Source organism: Heptranchias perlo, chromosome 20 (assembly GCF_035084215.1).
Source record: "Heptranchias perlo isolate sHepPer1 chromosome 20, sHepPer1.hap1, whole genome shotgun sequence".
NCBI lineage: Eukaryota > Metazoa > Chordata > Chondrichthyes > Hexanchiformes > Hexanchidae > Heptranchias > Heptranchias perlo.
In genome coordinates, this window is record NC_090344.1 from 48304941 (window position 1) to 48323055 (window position 18115).

General features: G+C 50.6%; 1 protein-coding gene across 2 annotated transcripts in view; it reads left to right on the top strand.

The window, feature by feature from the left end:
- add2 (adducin 2 (beta)) overlaps positions 1 to 18115 on the top strand; it is a 211345-nt gene that overhangs the window by 120110 nt on the left and 73120 nt on the right. The window contains exons 7-13 of one of the 2 annotated variants that reach the window (XM_068001268.1): positions 193 to 273; positions 2044 to 2193; positions 3144 to 3287; positions 5175 to 5273; positions 6475 to 6651; positions 8583 to 8840; positions 13315 to 13434. In XM_068001268.1, the coding sequence (XP_067857369.1) occupies positions 193 to 273; positions 2044 to 2193; positions 3144 to 3287; positions 5175 to 5273; positions 6475 to 6651; positions 8583 to 8840; positions 13315 to 13434 (1029 nt within the window). The remainder of the gene's footprint in view (positions 1 to 192; positions 274 to 2043; positions 2194 to 3143; positions 3288 to 5174; positions 5274 to 6474; positions 6652 to 8582; positions 8841 to 13314; positions 13435 to 18115) is intronic. The other variant, XM_068001269.1, reaches the window with a different exon arrangement.

Consider the following 18115-nt stretch of genomic DNA (forward strand, 5'->3'; position numbering starts at 1 on the left):
CACCCATAGAGTGATTAACACATGGACTTCCAGGGGAAGTGGTAAATGTGAAAACCCTAGAATCATTTCATTGGATGCTGTAATGGGGGACTTCAGGGACGGATGCACTAAGATGGGCCAAATGGTCTTCCTCATTGCTAAATTAACTTGTGATCTGACCTTATCTTTTCTTCTCTGTGTGTTTGTCTTCAGCTCAGAGTTAGCAAAGAACAAGATCATTTTCTCATCATCCCCAGAGGTATCTCCTACGGGGAGGTCTCTGGATCTATCCTGGTGAGTATCTTCATCGTAAACACTGAACCTTTAACCCTTCTCTCTCATGGGTTCAACTTCTTTGGTTTTGCTTTTAATTTAATACCAAACCAAGGCTAGTTGCCCAGTGTTTTTCACAAAGGAACAGGAGTCGGCCATTCGGCCCATCTGATTGGCCATTTGTTAGTCATGCCAGCTCTTTATTTGTTCAATCACAATTCCCCCTTCTTTTCTCATATTCTCACTTCCCAAATCAATATCTGTCCATCTTGTGAACACCTCAATTCGTTCTGCATCTGGGGCCTTCCGGGGAGGTGCAGTCCACATCCTCACAGGCTTTCTGTGAAGAATTATTTCTGGATTCGTTGTAAGCCTGTTCAGTTGGTATTTCAGCTGTGGCTCAGTGGGTAGCACTCTCGCCCATGAGTCAAAAGGTTGTAGGTTCAAACCCCACACCAGGGACTTGAGCACATTAATCTAGGCTGACACTCCAGTGCAGTACTGAGGGAGTCCTGCGTTGTCGGAGGTGCCGTCTTTCAGATGAGACGTTAAACCAAGGGCCCCGTCTGCCCCCTCAGGTGGATATAAAAGATCCCATGAAGAACAGTAAGGGTGTAGAACTGAATATCTGGGCAGGGAGCGTAATTGGTGGCTGATGCGATACTGTCCAGGACAAATTTCCACCCCATGTAATCGCACAGGGCAAAGTACAGCTCAGAGTTCCTTGTTATAGGTTGTACCTGCACTATATGGGGGAAAGCAAAGAAAGAAATAACTTGTATTTATATACCACCTATCGCATCATGACGATGTCCCAAAGTGTTTCATAGTCAGTAAATTATTTTTGAAATGTGGTCACTGTTGTAATGCAAGCCAATGTGGCGGTCAAATTGTGCACAGCAAGCTCCCACAAACAGCAAATGGGTAAGTGACCAGATATTCTGTTTCGGTGTTGGAGAGACATTGCTTTTGTCTCAAGATGCTGTGAACTAAGATGAAGATTGCTGACCATTAAATGTTGCTTGAAGTGAAGCCGCTGATATACTCATGATAGAAAATGGTTTCGCTGCAATTAAAAGGTGCTGAACTGTCCACTCCCAGTTCACCAACCATCTGACCGCTCAGTGAGGACAGGAGAGCTTTTGAAAATGGGAAAGTCAGGTCGGGCTCCTCAGCCTGGGATGTTTCTGGATGGAAGGGGAGCTGGGACATTTATTCAGGGTATTTGGGGAATTCAGTCCCAACATTTGTCGATAAAAGTGGGACAAATGTTCGACATGCTCCTGCGACATTCCTTTGTCCATTGTTTCAGGAGAGGAGTTAACCCAGTTAAATGAAACATGTCAAATGTCTGCGTTCAAAATAAGACAGAGGAAGGTCGTAGGAAATGTGCTCATTGTTCATCTCCTGATGTCTACAACAGTCATTTCTGGGCCAGGCTGTGCTGCTGGATCCAGTTTTTAATGATGGACTTAAAATTAAATTTTAAGAAAAGAATCCTGAAATGAAAATCTGAAGAATATTTGTCAAAATATCACATGAAATACATTAAAAATACTTTGTCAAAGGTGGCCCTGCGGCAACAGATCTTGCTGTGACAGCAAGACAGTGGTTCTGGTAGGCCGGAAAGCCTGACTACTTGGTTCCTCTCCCTGCTTGTTCCCCAACTGTCCCATGCTGTGCCTCTTTCTCTCCTCGCCTCAACAAGTCCCCGATGTCTACCTGCCCTTTTCGCTTCATACCCGATGAAGATTAAGGATTTGCGACTGATGTTCACTCAATCGTTCACAGGTGAAGGTGAACATCCTGGGAGAAGTGGTTAACCAGGGCAGCACCGGTTTCTCTGTGGACTGTGCCGGATTCAGTCTGCACTCGGCGATATACGCTGCCCGCCCTGACGTCCGGTGCATAATACACCTGCACACGCCTGCCACTGCTGCGGTGAGTACTGCAACGTGAAATCGAGACGGCCAGATGTGTTCCCAGCGCCGGACTTCTCGATGTCCGCTGTGTTATTTAACGGTATGTGGAAACGGTCAACTCTAGATTCCTCGGCCAGTCAAACTCTGGATCTGCACAGGGACAGGAGGAGGCCATTCAGCCCCTCGAGCCTATTCCTCCATTCAATTAGATCATGGCTGATCAGGACCTCAACTCCATTCACCTGCCTTGGTTCCTTTTCTCTCAAAACCCTCCCCCGATAAAAATCTACCGATCTTAGTTTTGTCATTTTCAGTTGTCCCAGCATCCACAGCTATTCAGTTTTATGGTTTATTTAATTCCTTTCTTATGTAATTTTGGTTCTCGGAAAGTTGTTGTCCCTCTCTGGTCTGCCTACCCCTCGATAGCTCTGCTGCTGAGAGAAAGGAGACTCAGCCAGTTCGAAGAACACCCCCGGTGGTCCTTGTATCTGGCCATCAGGAGGTACTGGAACCACCAGGAATCACAACACAACCTCCCCCAACCCCCCGACCCCAGGGTACAATACAGATTGGGAACTGAGCGGAGTGGAATCAAACCTAGCTTATTGGTCCAGTCCTCGGGATTACTAGGCCAGTAACATAACCACTACACCATCGTACCCTATCGCCGAAAGTTACAATTACCCCTCCCGCCCCCCCCCAAAGGATTCCCTTTTTAAGCTGGTGCTGGTGCCTGTCACTCATGCACTATAGTAGAGCAGTCAGCGCTGCCAGAGAGTCCTTCATAATTGACTGTGTATTCTGTTGTATTATTGTAATTATTCAATATTGGTATCTCGGCTGTTTACTGAAGGAAGCATCTGTCTGGCTTCACTCCAGTCCCTCAAGATATGAATGGTAAAACATCACTCTATTTATCGCAAAGCAGGATACTGTCCTTCGACCGAGCAATTTCCTTTTGTCTTACAGGTTTCAGCGATGAAGTGCGGCATTTTGCCTTTATCCCACGAGGCCTTGCTAGTTGGGGATGTGGCGTATTATGAATACAATGGAGCCCCGGATGAGGAGGACGATCGGATTCAGCTACAGAAATGCCTGGGACCCACCTGCAAGGTACTTGCCTTTACACCTATATTACTCATAGTTTTATATTTGATCCTTACTTGCCCATTTCCTTCAGTCATTTCTTATCCCCCCGCCCCCAAATGCACCGACCACCGTCTGGAAAGGGAATGGGTGAGGTGAGGTGAGCTATTGCACTGGCTGTTGAGTTGACAACTTTGCTGTGTGAACCTTGACCCTTTGCTTTTCACCTGTCCCCTGTTTGGTCTCGGTTTCGCGCCCCCTCCCGCCCCCCCCAATAACCCACCTGAGATTGGACGCTGGGCCTCGCCAACACCAGATTTTACCTGCTGGTCTCAGGCCGTCTAGGCTTGACGTACAAGAGATTGATCAGGCAACGGGCGTTATGAAACAAGTCACATGATTCTCATACACCTTCCCCCCCCACCCACCCCCTTGCAGTATAGGGTAGGAAGGTTTATGATCGCTGAACACAGAGGGATAAAGTGCCTTAGCAATCAACTGCTAAAACCACCATGAGGAACTATGAAAGAGTAATGATGCTCGGGGGACTGACTGACACAGCACAGGCCAATGAGTTGAGCTGAAAGGCTGTTGAGAAGAAATAATCTGAATTCCACCCTCACGGTTCAGCAGCGAAAGAGTACGAGCAGCGCCTTGGACACAGCGTCCTCCATTCTCGCTGTCGGGTCACTGCAATAGATCAGGATTGAAGGACAGAATGTTGTGCTAATGACTGCAAAAAACAAAGAAACCTCTCCGATGTTGAAAGCTTCACGGGAGTGAACGTGCTGGTGTCGATGATTCTGGCGAGGCGCAGCACCGGGTCAGCTCATTTGAATATTTTGTTTTGCTCATTGTGTGCGGGAGCACCAGAAAGGGCAACAGGGCCCTCGCATGTCGGGCAGCGACAGTGAGCCAAGAGTTGCCGGCTGCACATAGAATACTGGCAGGGGCAAGAAGGCACCTTGCAGGGAGGCAGCAGGCATGGAGATTTTAAAATGTTTACAGGGGGAGCTTTTTTTTTTATTCGTTCATGGGATGTGGGCGTCGCTGGCGAGGCCGGCATTTATTGCCCATCCCTAATTGCCCTTGAGAAGGTGGTGGTGAGCCGCCTTCTTGAACCGCTGCAGTCCGTGTGGTGAAGGTTCTCCCACAGTGCTGTTAGGAAGGGAGTTCCAGGATTTTGACCCAGCGACGATGAAGGAACGGTGATATATTTCCAAGTCGGAACTTGGAGGGGAACGTGCAGGTGGTGTTGTTCCCATGTGCCTGCCGCCCTTGTTCTTCTAGGTGGTAGAGGTCGCGAGTTTGGGAGGTGCTGTCGAAGAAGCCTTGGCGAGTTGCTGCAGTGCATCCTGTGGATGGTACACACTGCAGTCACTGTGTGCCGGTGGTGAAGGGAATGAATGTTTCGGGTGGTGGATGGGGTGCCAATCAAGCGGGCTGCTTTGTCCTAGATGGTGTCGAGATTCTTGAGTGTTGTTGGAGCTGCACTCATCCAAGCAAGTGGAGAGTATTCCATCACAATCCTGACTTGTGCCTTGTAGATGGTGGAAAGGCTTTGTGGAGTCGGGAGGTGAGTCACTCGCCACAGAATACCCAGCCTCTGACCTGCTCTCGTAGCCACATTCTTTATGTGGCTGGTTTCCTCTTCACCACCCATTCCATGGGCTGCGTGTGACTGGAGCTCTACTGAACCACACTCGGGCACCTCCGGCACATTGCAGGCCACAGACCCGTACTTGGTATTACTGCATTCTCTGTGTGCTAACGGGAAAACACTGCCAAACACACCCGTCATCTTAACAAGTGATCTTCGGAGATGCCAAGTTACAACTTACTCCAGTGGAGCGCAGTCATTGGGATGTGTTGTTGCAAGCTGCCACGTTAATTTTAATTCTGTCTTCCATTCAGGTACTGGTTTTAAGAAATCATGGTGTGATAGCCCTTGGTGAAACTGTGGAAGAGGCTTTCTATAAGATTTACCATCTTCAGTCTGCCTGTGAAATACAGGTGAGAGTAAAATGCACCATTTTCAGGTTCTTAATTCCCTTATGATTCTGCTTTAGAATTCCCGTTTAATTCCCTTACAGCCGGCTGGACCCATCCTCTCATAATATGCGATGAATTAAAACCCAACATGACTCTGGAGCAAATCGTTTACAGGAACTTGCAGTCAACAGGAACAAAAAAAGCTTGATCAAAATTAATAAAGCATGAAGTCCACTCCTGAACGTGGTGCAGAGTAACAGGTTGGAGGGTGCTTACATACGACCAGTGACGGACAGGAAAAGACCCTCAGGTCCACCCAGCCTGTCCCACACAACTGCCTCGTGTATCACAATGTGGACACTCCCCACACCACCCAACTCCATGTGATCTCCTGGGAAAGGCGAAAAATCAGATAAAAGACCCAGGCTAATTCAGGGGGGGAAAAGTCTGGGAAATTCCTCTCTGACCCCTCCCCCTTTAGGCAGTCGAAACTGGTCCAGGAGATCACTTTGGCCCCGATTAATAGTAACACGGCACCTACCTTTTATATGAGGTGATCTCCGCCCCAGCCAGAAACAGGTCCGGCTCTCGCTCGAAGGATTTCAGCGAATCGGCGTCCACCGCACGAGCCGGCAGCCTGTTCCAGAGGCCCATTATTCTCTGGGGAAAAGAACCACCTCCCGACATCTAACCCAGATCTGGCCTCATACAACTTAAAATCGTGACTCCTGGTCCTCCCTAATGTATTTAATTGGAACAAACTGTCTGCACACACACAATCTATTCCTTTCATCATCTTATAAACCTCGACCAGGTCACCCCATAGTCTATACTTCTCTAAAGTTTCAAGTCCCTTTGATGTAATAACTCCAAGGAATGGGAATGGCCTGTTGATAACACCTTCAGGTAGCCATCATTCTGTGCGATGGAGAAATTGGGATTGGGCCTTCGTAAAAGTTTTTTTTTCCAGTAAGCCTAATTAGCAGGGAGGTGACTTGCTCCCAAGTCTTTTCCAAAGCCCCTCTGTTTACCTCATCCCACTGGCCCTCTCCACCTGTCGTTGGGGAGATGGGGGGGTGGGTGGAGTCTTGCCTCAGCTTCTTACCGTCTCCCCAATCGCATGGCTGAAGTCTGGATCTCTCCTTGACTCAGGACTCAGGCCAAAGTGACACCCCAACCTCAGTCCGCTGGTAAGACTTTAACACGTGCGCCTCGTTTGCAGATCTCGTCCCTCTCCAGTGCAGGCGGAGTGGAGAACGTGATCCTTTTGGACCGCGACAAATGCAAGGCCTACGAAATCGGCTCTGTGGGCTGGGCAGGCAATACGTTTGGACGGATGCAGAAGAGCCGAGTCGGTGAACATGAGTTTGAGGCTCTGATGAGGATGCTGGACAACTTGGTGAGTCGAATGGACAGAGCCGGTATTTAAGCTCTTTGATTGAGTGGCCTGCTTTGTTATTGGAGTGGCTTGCAGAAGAGATGCTAAACACACATGCAAAGGATTGAAATCACACAAGCAGATATCAAAAGTATCGAGGCATATAACAACTTGTTTTTATAAAGGCAGAAAGAAAGACTTGGATTTAGACAGCACCTTACACAACCTCAGGACGTTCCACAGCGCTTTCCAGCCAAAAACACATGTTTTGAAGTGTAGTCACTGTTGTAATGTGGGAAACGCAGCAGCCAATTTGTGCACAGCAAGATCCCACAAACAGCAATGTGAGAAAGACCAGATAATCTGTTTTCGTGACGTTGGTTGAGGGACAAATATTGCCCGAGACACTGGGGAGAACTCCCCTGCTCTTCTTCGAATCGTGGCCATGGGATGTTTTACGTCCACCTGAGAGGGCAGATGGGGGCCTCGGTTTAACGTCTCATCCGAAAGTTGGTACCTCCTTCAGTGCAGCACTCCCTCAGGCAGTGTCAGCCTGGATTATATTCTCAAGTCTCTGGAATGGGACTTGAACCCACAACTGTCCGACTCAGAGGCGAGAGGAGAGTGCGACACCCTGACAACAGGGGAGTGGCAATAATTGGATAGCTCTTTCAAAGAGTTCGAACAGGTACGATGGGCCGAACGGCCTCCATCTGTGCTGGAAGATTCTATGAACAATCTTATTTTGATTTTGCTGCTTATCTGCGAGACTTGTAAAAAAAAAATATATGTTTTGCCGGGGCCACTCAGTGTGATTGTCCTTTGGGTGCTTAGAGATGAGTAGGGTATTCGGGGAGGGGGTCTTTAACTGGGAGAATGACTGTGGTAAAAGGGGGAGGTGGCAAAGATGAATGTTGTCACCGCGGTGCACAGTGAGAGGCCGTCACCCACAGTACTGTGGCACGGTGGCAGGGACCGACTGGTCAAACTCCACCGTCTGCACTCCCTGAAGTGGTGGGAGTAGCAAGTTCACGTTCGCTTACTGCCTGTCTGAAAGTGGGCCTGTCGCTCAGACCAATTGAAAGCCGCTCCAATCAACTCCACGCTTCTGGTGGGATGTCATCCTCTCCAAAAATTGCACTGGGCATAAAAAATAAATAAATGTTTGAGATCCTGAGACTGTTCGCTGTGAGTCTGAGCAGGAATGGATGTTTTTATGAGGTGCAATCAAGACTTTCAGTCAGTGGAGAGGCCGGGATTAGACAAGGGGGCATAACCTTAAAATTAAAGCTCGGACATTCAAGGGGTGATGTCAGGAAGCACCTCTTCACACAAAGGGGAGTGGAAATCTGGAACTCTCTCTCCCCCGCAAAAAACCTGTGGATGCTGAAACTTTCAAGACTGAGATGGAAAGAATTTTGTTCGGTAATGGAATCAAGGGCTAAGGTGGGTAAATGGAGTTAAGATACAGACCAGCCATGATCCAATTGAATGGCGGAACAGATTCGAGGGGCTGAATGGCCTCCTCCTGTTCCAAAGCTTTGTGACTGGAGGCAGCTTATTCTGTTGATCCGTGTGCAATATTCCATTACACCTGGTGGGATAAACAATTGAAGATCATTCCTCCGAATTAAGTTCCAGACTGTTTGTCACGATGGCAGGACAGGATGGGTTACGGGGAGCGGGCAGGAAATTGGACATGAATTTAGATTTGAGGCGAGGATCAGATCAGCCATGATCTTATTGAATGGCGGAGCAGGCTCGAAGGGCCGATTGGCCTACTCCTGCTCCTATTTCTTATGTTCTTATGTTCTAGGAGTGTTATTCTATAACAGTGGCTATTGATCCCTTTTTATTTTACAAGTCAGCGGGTTTAGAGAACTGGGAAAAGCGAGGCGACGAGCTCTTGTGCGTGTTTGCTGTCAGCCGACCTTTTCCCGTTGCGATTCCAGGGTTACCGAACGGGCTATGCGTACAGGCACCCGATTGTCCAGGAGAAGGTCAAGCACAAGAGTGAGGTGGAGATCCCCGCCACTGTCACGGCTTTCACCTTCGACGATGACGTGCTTCCTCTCCCCTCGATCAGGCACCACAGCCACAAACAGCAGCAGGAGAAGACCAGGTGGCTGAACTCTCCAAACACTTACCTGAGGGTTAACGTCAGCGACGAGTCACAAGGAGGGCCCAGCAGCCCCAGGGCCAAAACCACGGTAACAAGACGACGTGCGCAGTGTTGTCCGCGGTGCGCGCTTGCGGGTTTGGTGCTGTCAGGGAGGGGTCATAGAGTCATAGAGTCATAGAGTCATACAGCACGGATAGAGGCCCTTCGGCCCATCGTGTCCGCGCCGGCCATCAGCCCTGTCTACTCTAATCCCATATTCCAGCATTTGGTCCGTCGCCTTGTATGCTATGGCATTTCAAGTGCTCATCCAAATGCTTCTTGAATGTTGTGAGGGTTCCTGCCTCCACAACCCTTTCAGGCAGTGAGTTCCAGACTCCAACCACCCTCTGGGTGAAAAAGTTCTTTCTCAAATCCCCTCTAAACCTCCCGCCTTTTACCTTGAATCTATGTCCCCTTGTTATAGAACCCTCAACGAAGGGAAAAAGCTCCTTAGTATCCATCCTATCTGTGCCCCTCATAATTTTGTACACCTCAATCATGAGGGTCAAGCCAATGGATTTTCCGTACTCGCCAGCGACAGGGAAAGGGCGCGGGGAGCGGAGGGGAATTATCAGGAATGCAGCCCCCACAAGGAACCTTCGAAAACAGCGGATGTTGGAAATCTGAAATTAAAAAAAAACAGAAAATGCTGGGAAAATGCTCATCAGGTCAGGCAGAGGAGAGAGTAAAACAGAGGCCTCAATATTAACTCCCCCCTCACGACGGGCTGGAGGGGTAGCGTGCCATACAAATGTCCCGTCTTGGAGTGTTCCGACCTCACTGCGTTATTCAGCCATAAATATCGGGGCCGGAGTTCAGGTCTCAGGCCGATGACCTTTCAATCAGAACTGGTCTTCAGGAATTGGCGCGAGCGGTGGTTAGAGTGGACGCTGAGATAATCGGCGGCCAAGGATGGATCGGAGAAATGGAGGATGGAATTGAAGTTGGGATCCACCTGGAATTAACTCGGAGCCGGAGACAGTCGGCTGGGGAAAGCGATGTGGCCTGTCAAAGCGGGTTTTGGCAGACGTGCGATCAAACGCGAGGAGGGGAAACAGAGAGCAGCGAAGGTGAACGGGGTGTACGGGACCAGTTCTGATGAAACGTTAACCGCGTGTCTCTCTGCACAGATGCTGCCGAGTGTTTTCCCAGAACATCCCACAAGTTATCTTACTGTACGGCGCAGAGGTGACAGGAGCAGAGACTGCAGGAGCTGTGCGTCCAATGGCATCAGCTCTCAGGCAGCCTCGTTAAACTTCAGCAAAAGCAAAATAGCCCAGATGCTGGAAACCTGAAACGCTCAGCAAGTCAGGGCAGCGTCTGGGGAGAGAGAAACAGAGTTAACGTGTCAGGTCGATGACCCTTCTTCAGAACTGGAAGAAGTTGAAGATTAAACAGTTTTTAAGCAAGTCCGGAGCCCGGGAAAGTGAGGGAGGAGGAGGAGGAAAGGAAAGAACAAAAGGGGAAGGTGTGTGAGAGGGTGGAGCGCAGGAGTGATTAAATAACAAAAGGGATAATGGTGCAAGGTAATGGGGGAGGGGGGGAATGGGACAGGGAATGGGGGAGGGTGGGAATGGGACAGGGAATGGGGAGGGGGGAACGGGACAAGTAATGGGGGAGGGGGGAATGGGACAGGGAATGGGGGAGGGGGGAATGGGACAAGTAATGGGGGAGGGTGGGAATAGGACAGGGAATGGGGGAGGGTGGGAATGGGACAGGTAATGGGGGAGGGTGGGAATATGGCAAGCAATGAGGGAGGGTGGGAATGGGACAGGCAATGGGGGAGGGTGGGAATGGGACAAGTAATGGGGGAGGGTGGGAATAGGACAGGTGATGGGGGAGGGTGAGAATGGGACAGGTGATGGGGGAGGGTGGGAATGGGACAGGTAATGGGGGAGGGTGGGAATGGGACAGGTAAAGAAACAAAAGATGGCTGTACAAGAGCTGTAAATGGCAACAGCAGAACCATGAGCAACACTTGCTGTCTGAAAAAACTGGTTCCGATCTGAAGTAGTTGAAATCGACAGTTAAACTTCAGGCTTGAAACAAAAGTCCTTCATCTGTCAGACAAAAAAAAGCCAAGTTGTGAAGTTTAGGCACCTTTGATTTGGAATAACCCCCAGTCGGTGGGCCTCTGTCAGGCTTCTGACAATCACGTGGGTCAGTTGCCAGATGTTATGACCGATGATGCAGCATTGTTTTTTTTATTTTTGCACAAAAAATATTGGCTGGGACTGCCGACCACACTGGAATGTGACACAGGCGGTCAGTCACCTGTAGAGCAATGGATACCTGGGACTGCCCACCACACTGGAATGTGACACAGGCGGTCAGTCACCTGTAGAGCAATGGATACCTGGGACTGCCCACCACACTGGAATGTGACACAGGCGGTCAGTCACCTGTAGAGTAATGGATACCTGGGACTGCCCACCACACTGGAATGTGACACAGGCGGTCAGTCACCTGTAGAGCAATGGATACCTGGGACTGCCGACCACACTGGAATGTGACACAGGCGGTCAGTCACCTGTAGAGCAATGGATACCTGGGACTGCCGACCACACTGGAATGTGACACAGGCGGTCAGTCACCTGTAGAGCAATGGATACCTGGGACTGCCCACCATACTGGAATGTAACACAGGCGGTCAGTCACCTGAAGAGTAATGGATACCTGGGACTGCCCACCACACTGGAATGTGACACAGGCGGTCAGTCACCTGTAGAGCAATGGATACCTGGGACTGCCGACCACACTGGAATGTGACACAGGCGGTCAGTCACCTGTAGAGTAATGGATACCTGGGACTGTCCGACCACACTGGAATGTAACACAGGCGGTCAGTCACCTGTAGAGCAATGGATACCTGGGACTGCCCACCACACTGGAATGTAACACAGGCGGTCAGTCACCTGAAGAGTAATGGATACCTGGGACTGTCCGACCACACTGGAATGTGACACAGGCGGAGCCCGCTGGCCCCTATCTTGAGCCTACCGCGAGGGGACGGACAGGAATGGATCATTTTACCCCTTCTGGGCCGAGATGAGGACCTGGCTGTATGCAGGAGGGTGTCGGGAGGAGTGTCCGGGAGGGCATCAGACCGGGTATGCCTCCCCAGTACCCAAGCACGCCACCATGCAGTGTGCCTGCAGTTGTTAATGCAAACAGAAACTGGGCGTCTCCCTCGACAGCAGGTTCAGATCTCACAGGGTTAAATGGATTCCCAAACCAAGCCTGCATTCGGACGACCAGTTTGAAAAAAAAAAAGAGCGCGTTCACTTCAGTTTGCAGAATGCAAAAAACCAGTTTTCCCCGTGGGAGGAGGCTGCGGCCGGTGTCAGGTGCAGCCTCTTTTATTTTTGATCATGCATTTAATGCATGCGTAAAAGATCGACTTGCCCGTGGCTTTCTGGAAATCGAATCTCATTTGGCCTCCCCAGCAAACCTTCAGCCTCTCCCTGCAGGATGAGCAGTGCCTGGTGCAGTGCAGGGGCAGCACACGCCTCCCGCCGTCAGCACCCTCTGGTGGAAAGAGTGACGAGTGAAGAAGTTTAAAAGGAGCCAGAATTATAATTCTCTTTTTTTTTCCCCCCCCATCTGGATAGTCCTGGGGTATTTTTGTGATTGACACACAGCAGGTCCTCTGACACAGATCCTCATCTCCCTCCCCATTCAATCTCCTCCCTCCGTGCGGACTTCAGTTCTATGTCGATGCTGGGAATCAGTTCAACATTTTTAAGACTGAGATTGATAGATTTTTGTTCGGCAAAGGTATAAGGGGATATGGAACCAAGGCGGGTAAATGGAGTTAAGATACAGATCAGCCGTGATCTAATTGAATGGTGGAACAGGCTCGAGGGGCTGAATGGCCTCCTCCTGATCCTGTTTCTGTGCCCAAATCAGAAATGTAACATTTTTTGAACCAAATGTTGAGGCACCAACGCAAAGATTTTTGCAAATTCAGAATTTTTGCATTTTTCTATCGAGTTGAAAAGATTACATCTGCGGTGAGATCTTTATTGAACGTACTTGGAAATTAAATCAATCAAAACTTTGTGATTGGATTTATAATTGCATTTGGTTTGTTTGCACCTTTGTGTCATTGCGCTCTGTCAATTGTTCTCTGCCAGTGTGCGCTGCCAGTGCTCTCTGCCAGTGCTCTCTGCCAGTGTGCTCTGCCAGTGTGCTCTGCCAGTGTGACCTGCCAGTGCGCTCTGCCAGTGCGCTCTGCCAGTGCGCTCTGCCAGTGTGACCTGCCAGTGTGCTCTGCCAGTGTGACCTGCCAGTGCGCTCTGCCAGTGCGCTCTGCCAGTGTGACCTGCCAGTGTGACCTGCCAGTGCGCTCTGCCAGTGTGCTCTGCCAGTGCTCTCTGCCAGTGTGCTCTGCCAGTGCTCTCTGCCAGTGTGACCTGCCAGTGCTCTCTGCCAGTGTGACCTGCCAGTGTGTGCTACCAGAGGAAGTGAAGCCCTCTGGAATCGCTGTAGAAGTGACACATTTATCTTTTGGTTTGAAACAGTGGATGAAGGCTGATGACGTCACAAAATCTGGCAGTGGGACTCCAATCAAGATTGAAATGCCCAACCAATTTGTGCCTCTATTTACAGACCCTCGGGAAGTGCTTGAAACAAGGAACAAGGTAAGATGCCTCACAAGAGTTCAAATACTATCAAATGGACTGTTCAACACACATGGCCAGTTATTGAGTGGTGTGTTTGGCTGGAATAAACGGTAAAAAGAAATTAGTTTCTCCTGAATTCCTTACTGGATTGATTGGTGACCAACTTGCTGAATTTACAACTCTGTGAGGTCAGCACATCGGAAGCTGCGATTCACACCTCATGCAACCAGAAATAGTAAAAAATCTGACACACAGAGTGAGAGACGCACAGAAAGAGAGAGAAAAACATACACAGAGCAGGATAGAGAAGCTGTGCAGAGGGAATGGGAAATACAGAAGAGAGAGGAAACGGAGCAAGGGAGAGACTGAAAGAAAGAGGGAGAGAAGGAGTTCAACACAGAGAGCGGCACAAAATGATGAGTGAAGTCGTGTGAGAACCAGACAGAGAGAAAGAAACCGAACGAGTGATGGGGGAGGCAGAAAGAATCAGAGAGGGAGCGAGGCAGAAAGAATCAGAGAGGGAGCGAGGCAGAAAGAATCAGAGAGGGAGCGAGGCAGATAGAATCAGAGAGGGATAGAGGCAGATAGAATCAGAGAGGGAGCGAGGCAGATAGAATCAGAGAGGGAGCGAGGCAGATAGAATCAGAGAGGGAGCGAGGCAGAAAGAATTAGAGAGGGAGCGAGGCAGAAAGAATCAGAGAGGGAGCGAGGCAGAAAGAATCAGAGAGGGAGCGAGGCAGATAGAATCAGAGAGGGAGCGAGGCAGAAAGAATCAGAGAGGGAGCGAGGCAAATAGAATCAGAGAGGGATAGAGGCAGATAGAATCAGAGAGGGAGCGAGGCAGATAGAATCAGAGAGGGAGCGAGGCAGATAGAATCAGAGAGGGAGCGAGGCAGAAAGAATTAGAGAGGGAGCGAGGCAGAAAGAATTAGAGAGGGAGCGAGGCAGAAAGAATCAGAGAGGGAGCGAGGCAGAAAGAATCAGAGAGGGAGCAAGGCAGAAAGAATCAGAGAGGGAGCGAGGCAGAAAGAATCAGAGAGGGAGCGAGGCAGAAAGAATCAGAGAGGGAGCGAGGCAGAAAGAATCAGAGAGGGAGCGAGGCAGAAAGAATCAGAGAGGGAGCGAGGCAGAAAGAATCAGAGAGGGAGCGAGGCAGAAAGAATCAGAGAGGGAGCGAGGCAGAAAGAATCAGAGAGGGAGCGAGGCAGAAAGAATCAGAGAGGGAGCGAGGCAGAAAGAATCAGAGAGGGAGCGAGGCAGAAAGAATCAGAGAGGGAGCGAGGCAGAAAGAATCAGAGAGGGAGCGAGGCAGAAAGAATCAGAGAGGGAGCGAGGCAGAAAGAATCAGAGAGGGAGCGAGGCAGAAAGAATCAGAGAGGGAGCGAGGCAGAAAGAATCAGAGAGGGAGCGAGGCAGAAAGAATCAGAGAGGGAGCGAGGCAGAAAGAGAGGGAGCGAGGCAGAAAGAATCAGAGAGGGAGCGAGGCAGAAAGAATCAGAGAGAGAGCGAGGCAGAAGGAATCAGAGAGGGAGCGAGGCAGACAGAAATAGAGAGGGAGCGAGGCAGATAGAATCAGAGCGGGAGCGAGGCAGAAAGAATCAGAAAGGGAGCGAGGCAGAAAGAATCAGAGAGGGAGCGAGGCAGAAAGATTCAGAGAGGAGGCGAGGCAGATAGAATCAGAGAGGGAGCGAGGCAGATAGAATTAGAGAGGGAGCGAGGCAGAAAGAATCATACAGGGAGCGAGGGAGAAAGAATCAGAGAGGGGGCGAGGCAGATAGAATTAGAGAGAGAGCGAGGCAGAAAGAATCAGAGAGGGGGCGAGGCAGAAAGAATCAGAGAGGGGACGAGGCAGAAAGAATCGGAGAGGGAGCGAGGCAGAAAGAATCAGAGAGGGAGCGAGGCAGAAAGAATCAGAGAGAGCGCGAGGCAGAAGGAATCAGAGAGGGGGCGAGGCAGAAAGAATCAGAGAGGGGGCGAGGCAGAAAGAATCAGAGAGGGGACGAGGCAGAAAGAATCGGAGAGGGAGCGAGGCAGAAAGAATCAGAGAGGGAGCGAGGCAGAAAGAATTGGAGAGGGAGCGAGGCAGGAAGAATCAGAGAGGGGGCGAGGCAGAAAGAATTGGAGAGGGAGTGAGGCAGAAAGAATCAGAGAGGGGGCGAGGCAGAAAGAATCAGAGAGGGGGCGAGGCAGAAAGAATTAGAGAGGGGGCGAGGCAGATCAAATCAGAGAGGGAGCGAGGCAGAAAGAAACAGAGAGGGAGCGAGGCAGAAAGAATTGGAGAGGGAGCGAAGCAGAAAGAATCAGAGAGAGAGCGAGGCAGAAGGAATCAGAGAGGGAGCGAGGCAGACAGAAATAGAGAGGGAGCGAGGCAGATAGAATCAGAGCGGGAGCGAGGCAGAAAGAATCAGAAAGGGAGCGAGGCAGAAAGAATCAGAGAGGGAGCGAGGCAGAAAGATTCAGAGAGGAGGCGAGGCAGATAGAATCAGAGAGGGAGCGAGGCAGATAGAATTAGAGAGGGAGCGAGGCAGAAAGAATCATACAGGGAGCGAGGGAGAAAGAATCAGAGAGGGGGCGAGGCAGATAGAATTAGAGAGAGAGCGAGGCAGAAAGAATCAGAGAGGGGGCGAGGCAGAAAGAATCAGAGAGGGGACGAGGCAGAAAGAATCGGAGAGGGAGCGAGGCAGAAAGAATCAGAGAGGGAGCGAGGCAGAAAGAATCAGAGAGAGAGCGAGGCAGAAGGAATCAGAGAGGGGGCGAGGCAGAAAGAATCAGAGAGGGGGCGAGGCAGAAAGAATCAGAGAGGGGACGAGGCAGAAAGAATCGGAGAGGGAGCGAGGCAGAAAGAATCAGAGAGGGAGCGAGGCAGAAAGAATTGGAGAGGGAGCGAGGCAGGAAGAATCAGAGAGGGGGCGAGGCAGAAAGAATTGGAGAGGGAGTGAGGCAGAAAGAATCAGAGAGGGGGCGAGGCAGAAAGAATCAGAGAGGGGGCGAGGCAGAAAGAATTAGAGAGGGGGCGAGGCAGATCAAATCAGAGAGGGAGCGAGGCAGAAAGAATGGGAGAGGGAGCGAGGCAGAAAGAATTAGAGAGGGAGCGAGGCACAAAGAATTAGAGAGGGGGCGAGGCAGATCAAATCAGAGAGGGAGCGAGGCAGAAAGAATTGGAGAGGGAGCGAAGCAGAAGGAATCAGAGAGGGAGCGAGGCAGATAGAATCAGAGAGGGAGCGAGGCAGAAGGAATCAGAGAGGGAGCGAGGCAGATAGAATCAGAGAGGGGGCGAGGCACAAAGAATTAGAGAGGGAGCGAGGCAGATAGAATTAGAGAGGGAGCGAGGCAGAAAGAATCAGAGAGGGGGCGAGGCAGAAAGAATCAGAGAGGGAGTGAGGCAGAAAGAATCAGAAAGGGACCAAGGCAGAAAGAATCAGAGAGGGAGCGAGGCAGATAGAATCAGAGAGGGCGCGAAGCAGAAGGAATCAGAGAGGGAGCGAGGCAGAAAGAATCAGAGCGGGAGCGAGGCAGAAAGAATCAGAGGGAGCGAGGCAGAAAGAATCAGAGGGAGCGATGCAGAAGGAATCAGAGAGGGAGCGAGGCAGAAAGAATCAGAGCGGGAGCGAGGCAGAAAGAATTAGAGAGGGAGCGAGGCAGATAGAATCAGAGAGGGAGCGAGGCAGAAGGAATCAGAGAGGGAGCGAGGCAGATAGAATCAGAGAGGGGGCGAGGCATAAAGAATTAGAGAGGGAGCGAGGCAGATAGAATTAGAGAGGGAGCGAGGCAGAAAGAATCAGAGAGGGGGCGAGGCAGAAAGAATCAGAGAGGGAGCGAGGCACATAGAATCAGAGAGGGGGCGAGGCAGAAAGAATCAGAGAGGGAGCGAGGCAGATAGAATTAGAGAGGGAGCGAGGCAGAAAGAATCAGAGAGGGAGCGAGGCTGAAAGAATCAGAGAGGGAGCGAGGCAGAAAGAATCACAGAGGGGGCGAGGCAGAAAGAATCAGAGAGGGAGCGAGGCAGATAGAATTGGAGAGGGAGCGAGGCTGAAAGAATCAGAGAGGGAGCGAGGCAGATAGAATCAGAGAGGGAGCGAGGCTGAAAGAATCAGAGAGGGAGCGAGGCAGAAAGAATCACAGAGGGGGCGAGGCAGAAAGAATCAGAGAGGGAGCGAGGCAGATAGAATCGGAGAGGGGGCGAGGCAGAAAGAATCAGAGAGGGAGCGAGGCAGATAGAATTAGAGAGGGAGCGAGGCACAAAGAATCATACAGGGAGCGAGGGAGAAAGAATCAGAGAGGGGGCGAGGCAGATAGAATTAGAGAGAGAGCGAGGCAGAAGGAATCAGAGAGGGAGCGAGGCAGAAAGTATCAGAGAGAGAGCGAGGCAGAAGGAATCAGAGAGGGAGCCAGGCAGAAAGAATCAGAGCGAGAGCGAGGCAGAAGGAATCAGAGAGGGAGCGAGGCAGACAGAAATAGAGAGGGAACGAGGCAGATAGAATTGGAGAGGGGGCGAGGCAGAAAGATTCAGAGAGGGGGCGAGGCAGATAGAATTAGAGAGGGAGCGAGGCAGATAGAATTGGAGAGGGAGCGAGGCAGAAAGAATCATACAGAGAGAGAGGGAGAAAGAATCAGAGAGGGAGCGAGGTCGATAGAATCAGAGAGGGAGCGAGGCAGATAGAATTAGAGAGGGAGCGAGGCAGAAAGAATCAGAGAGGGA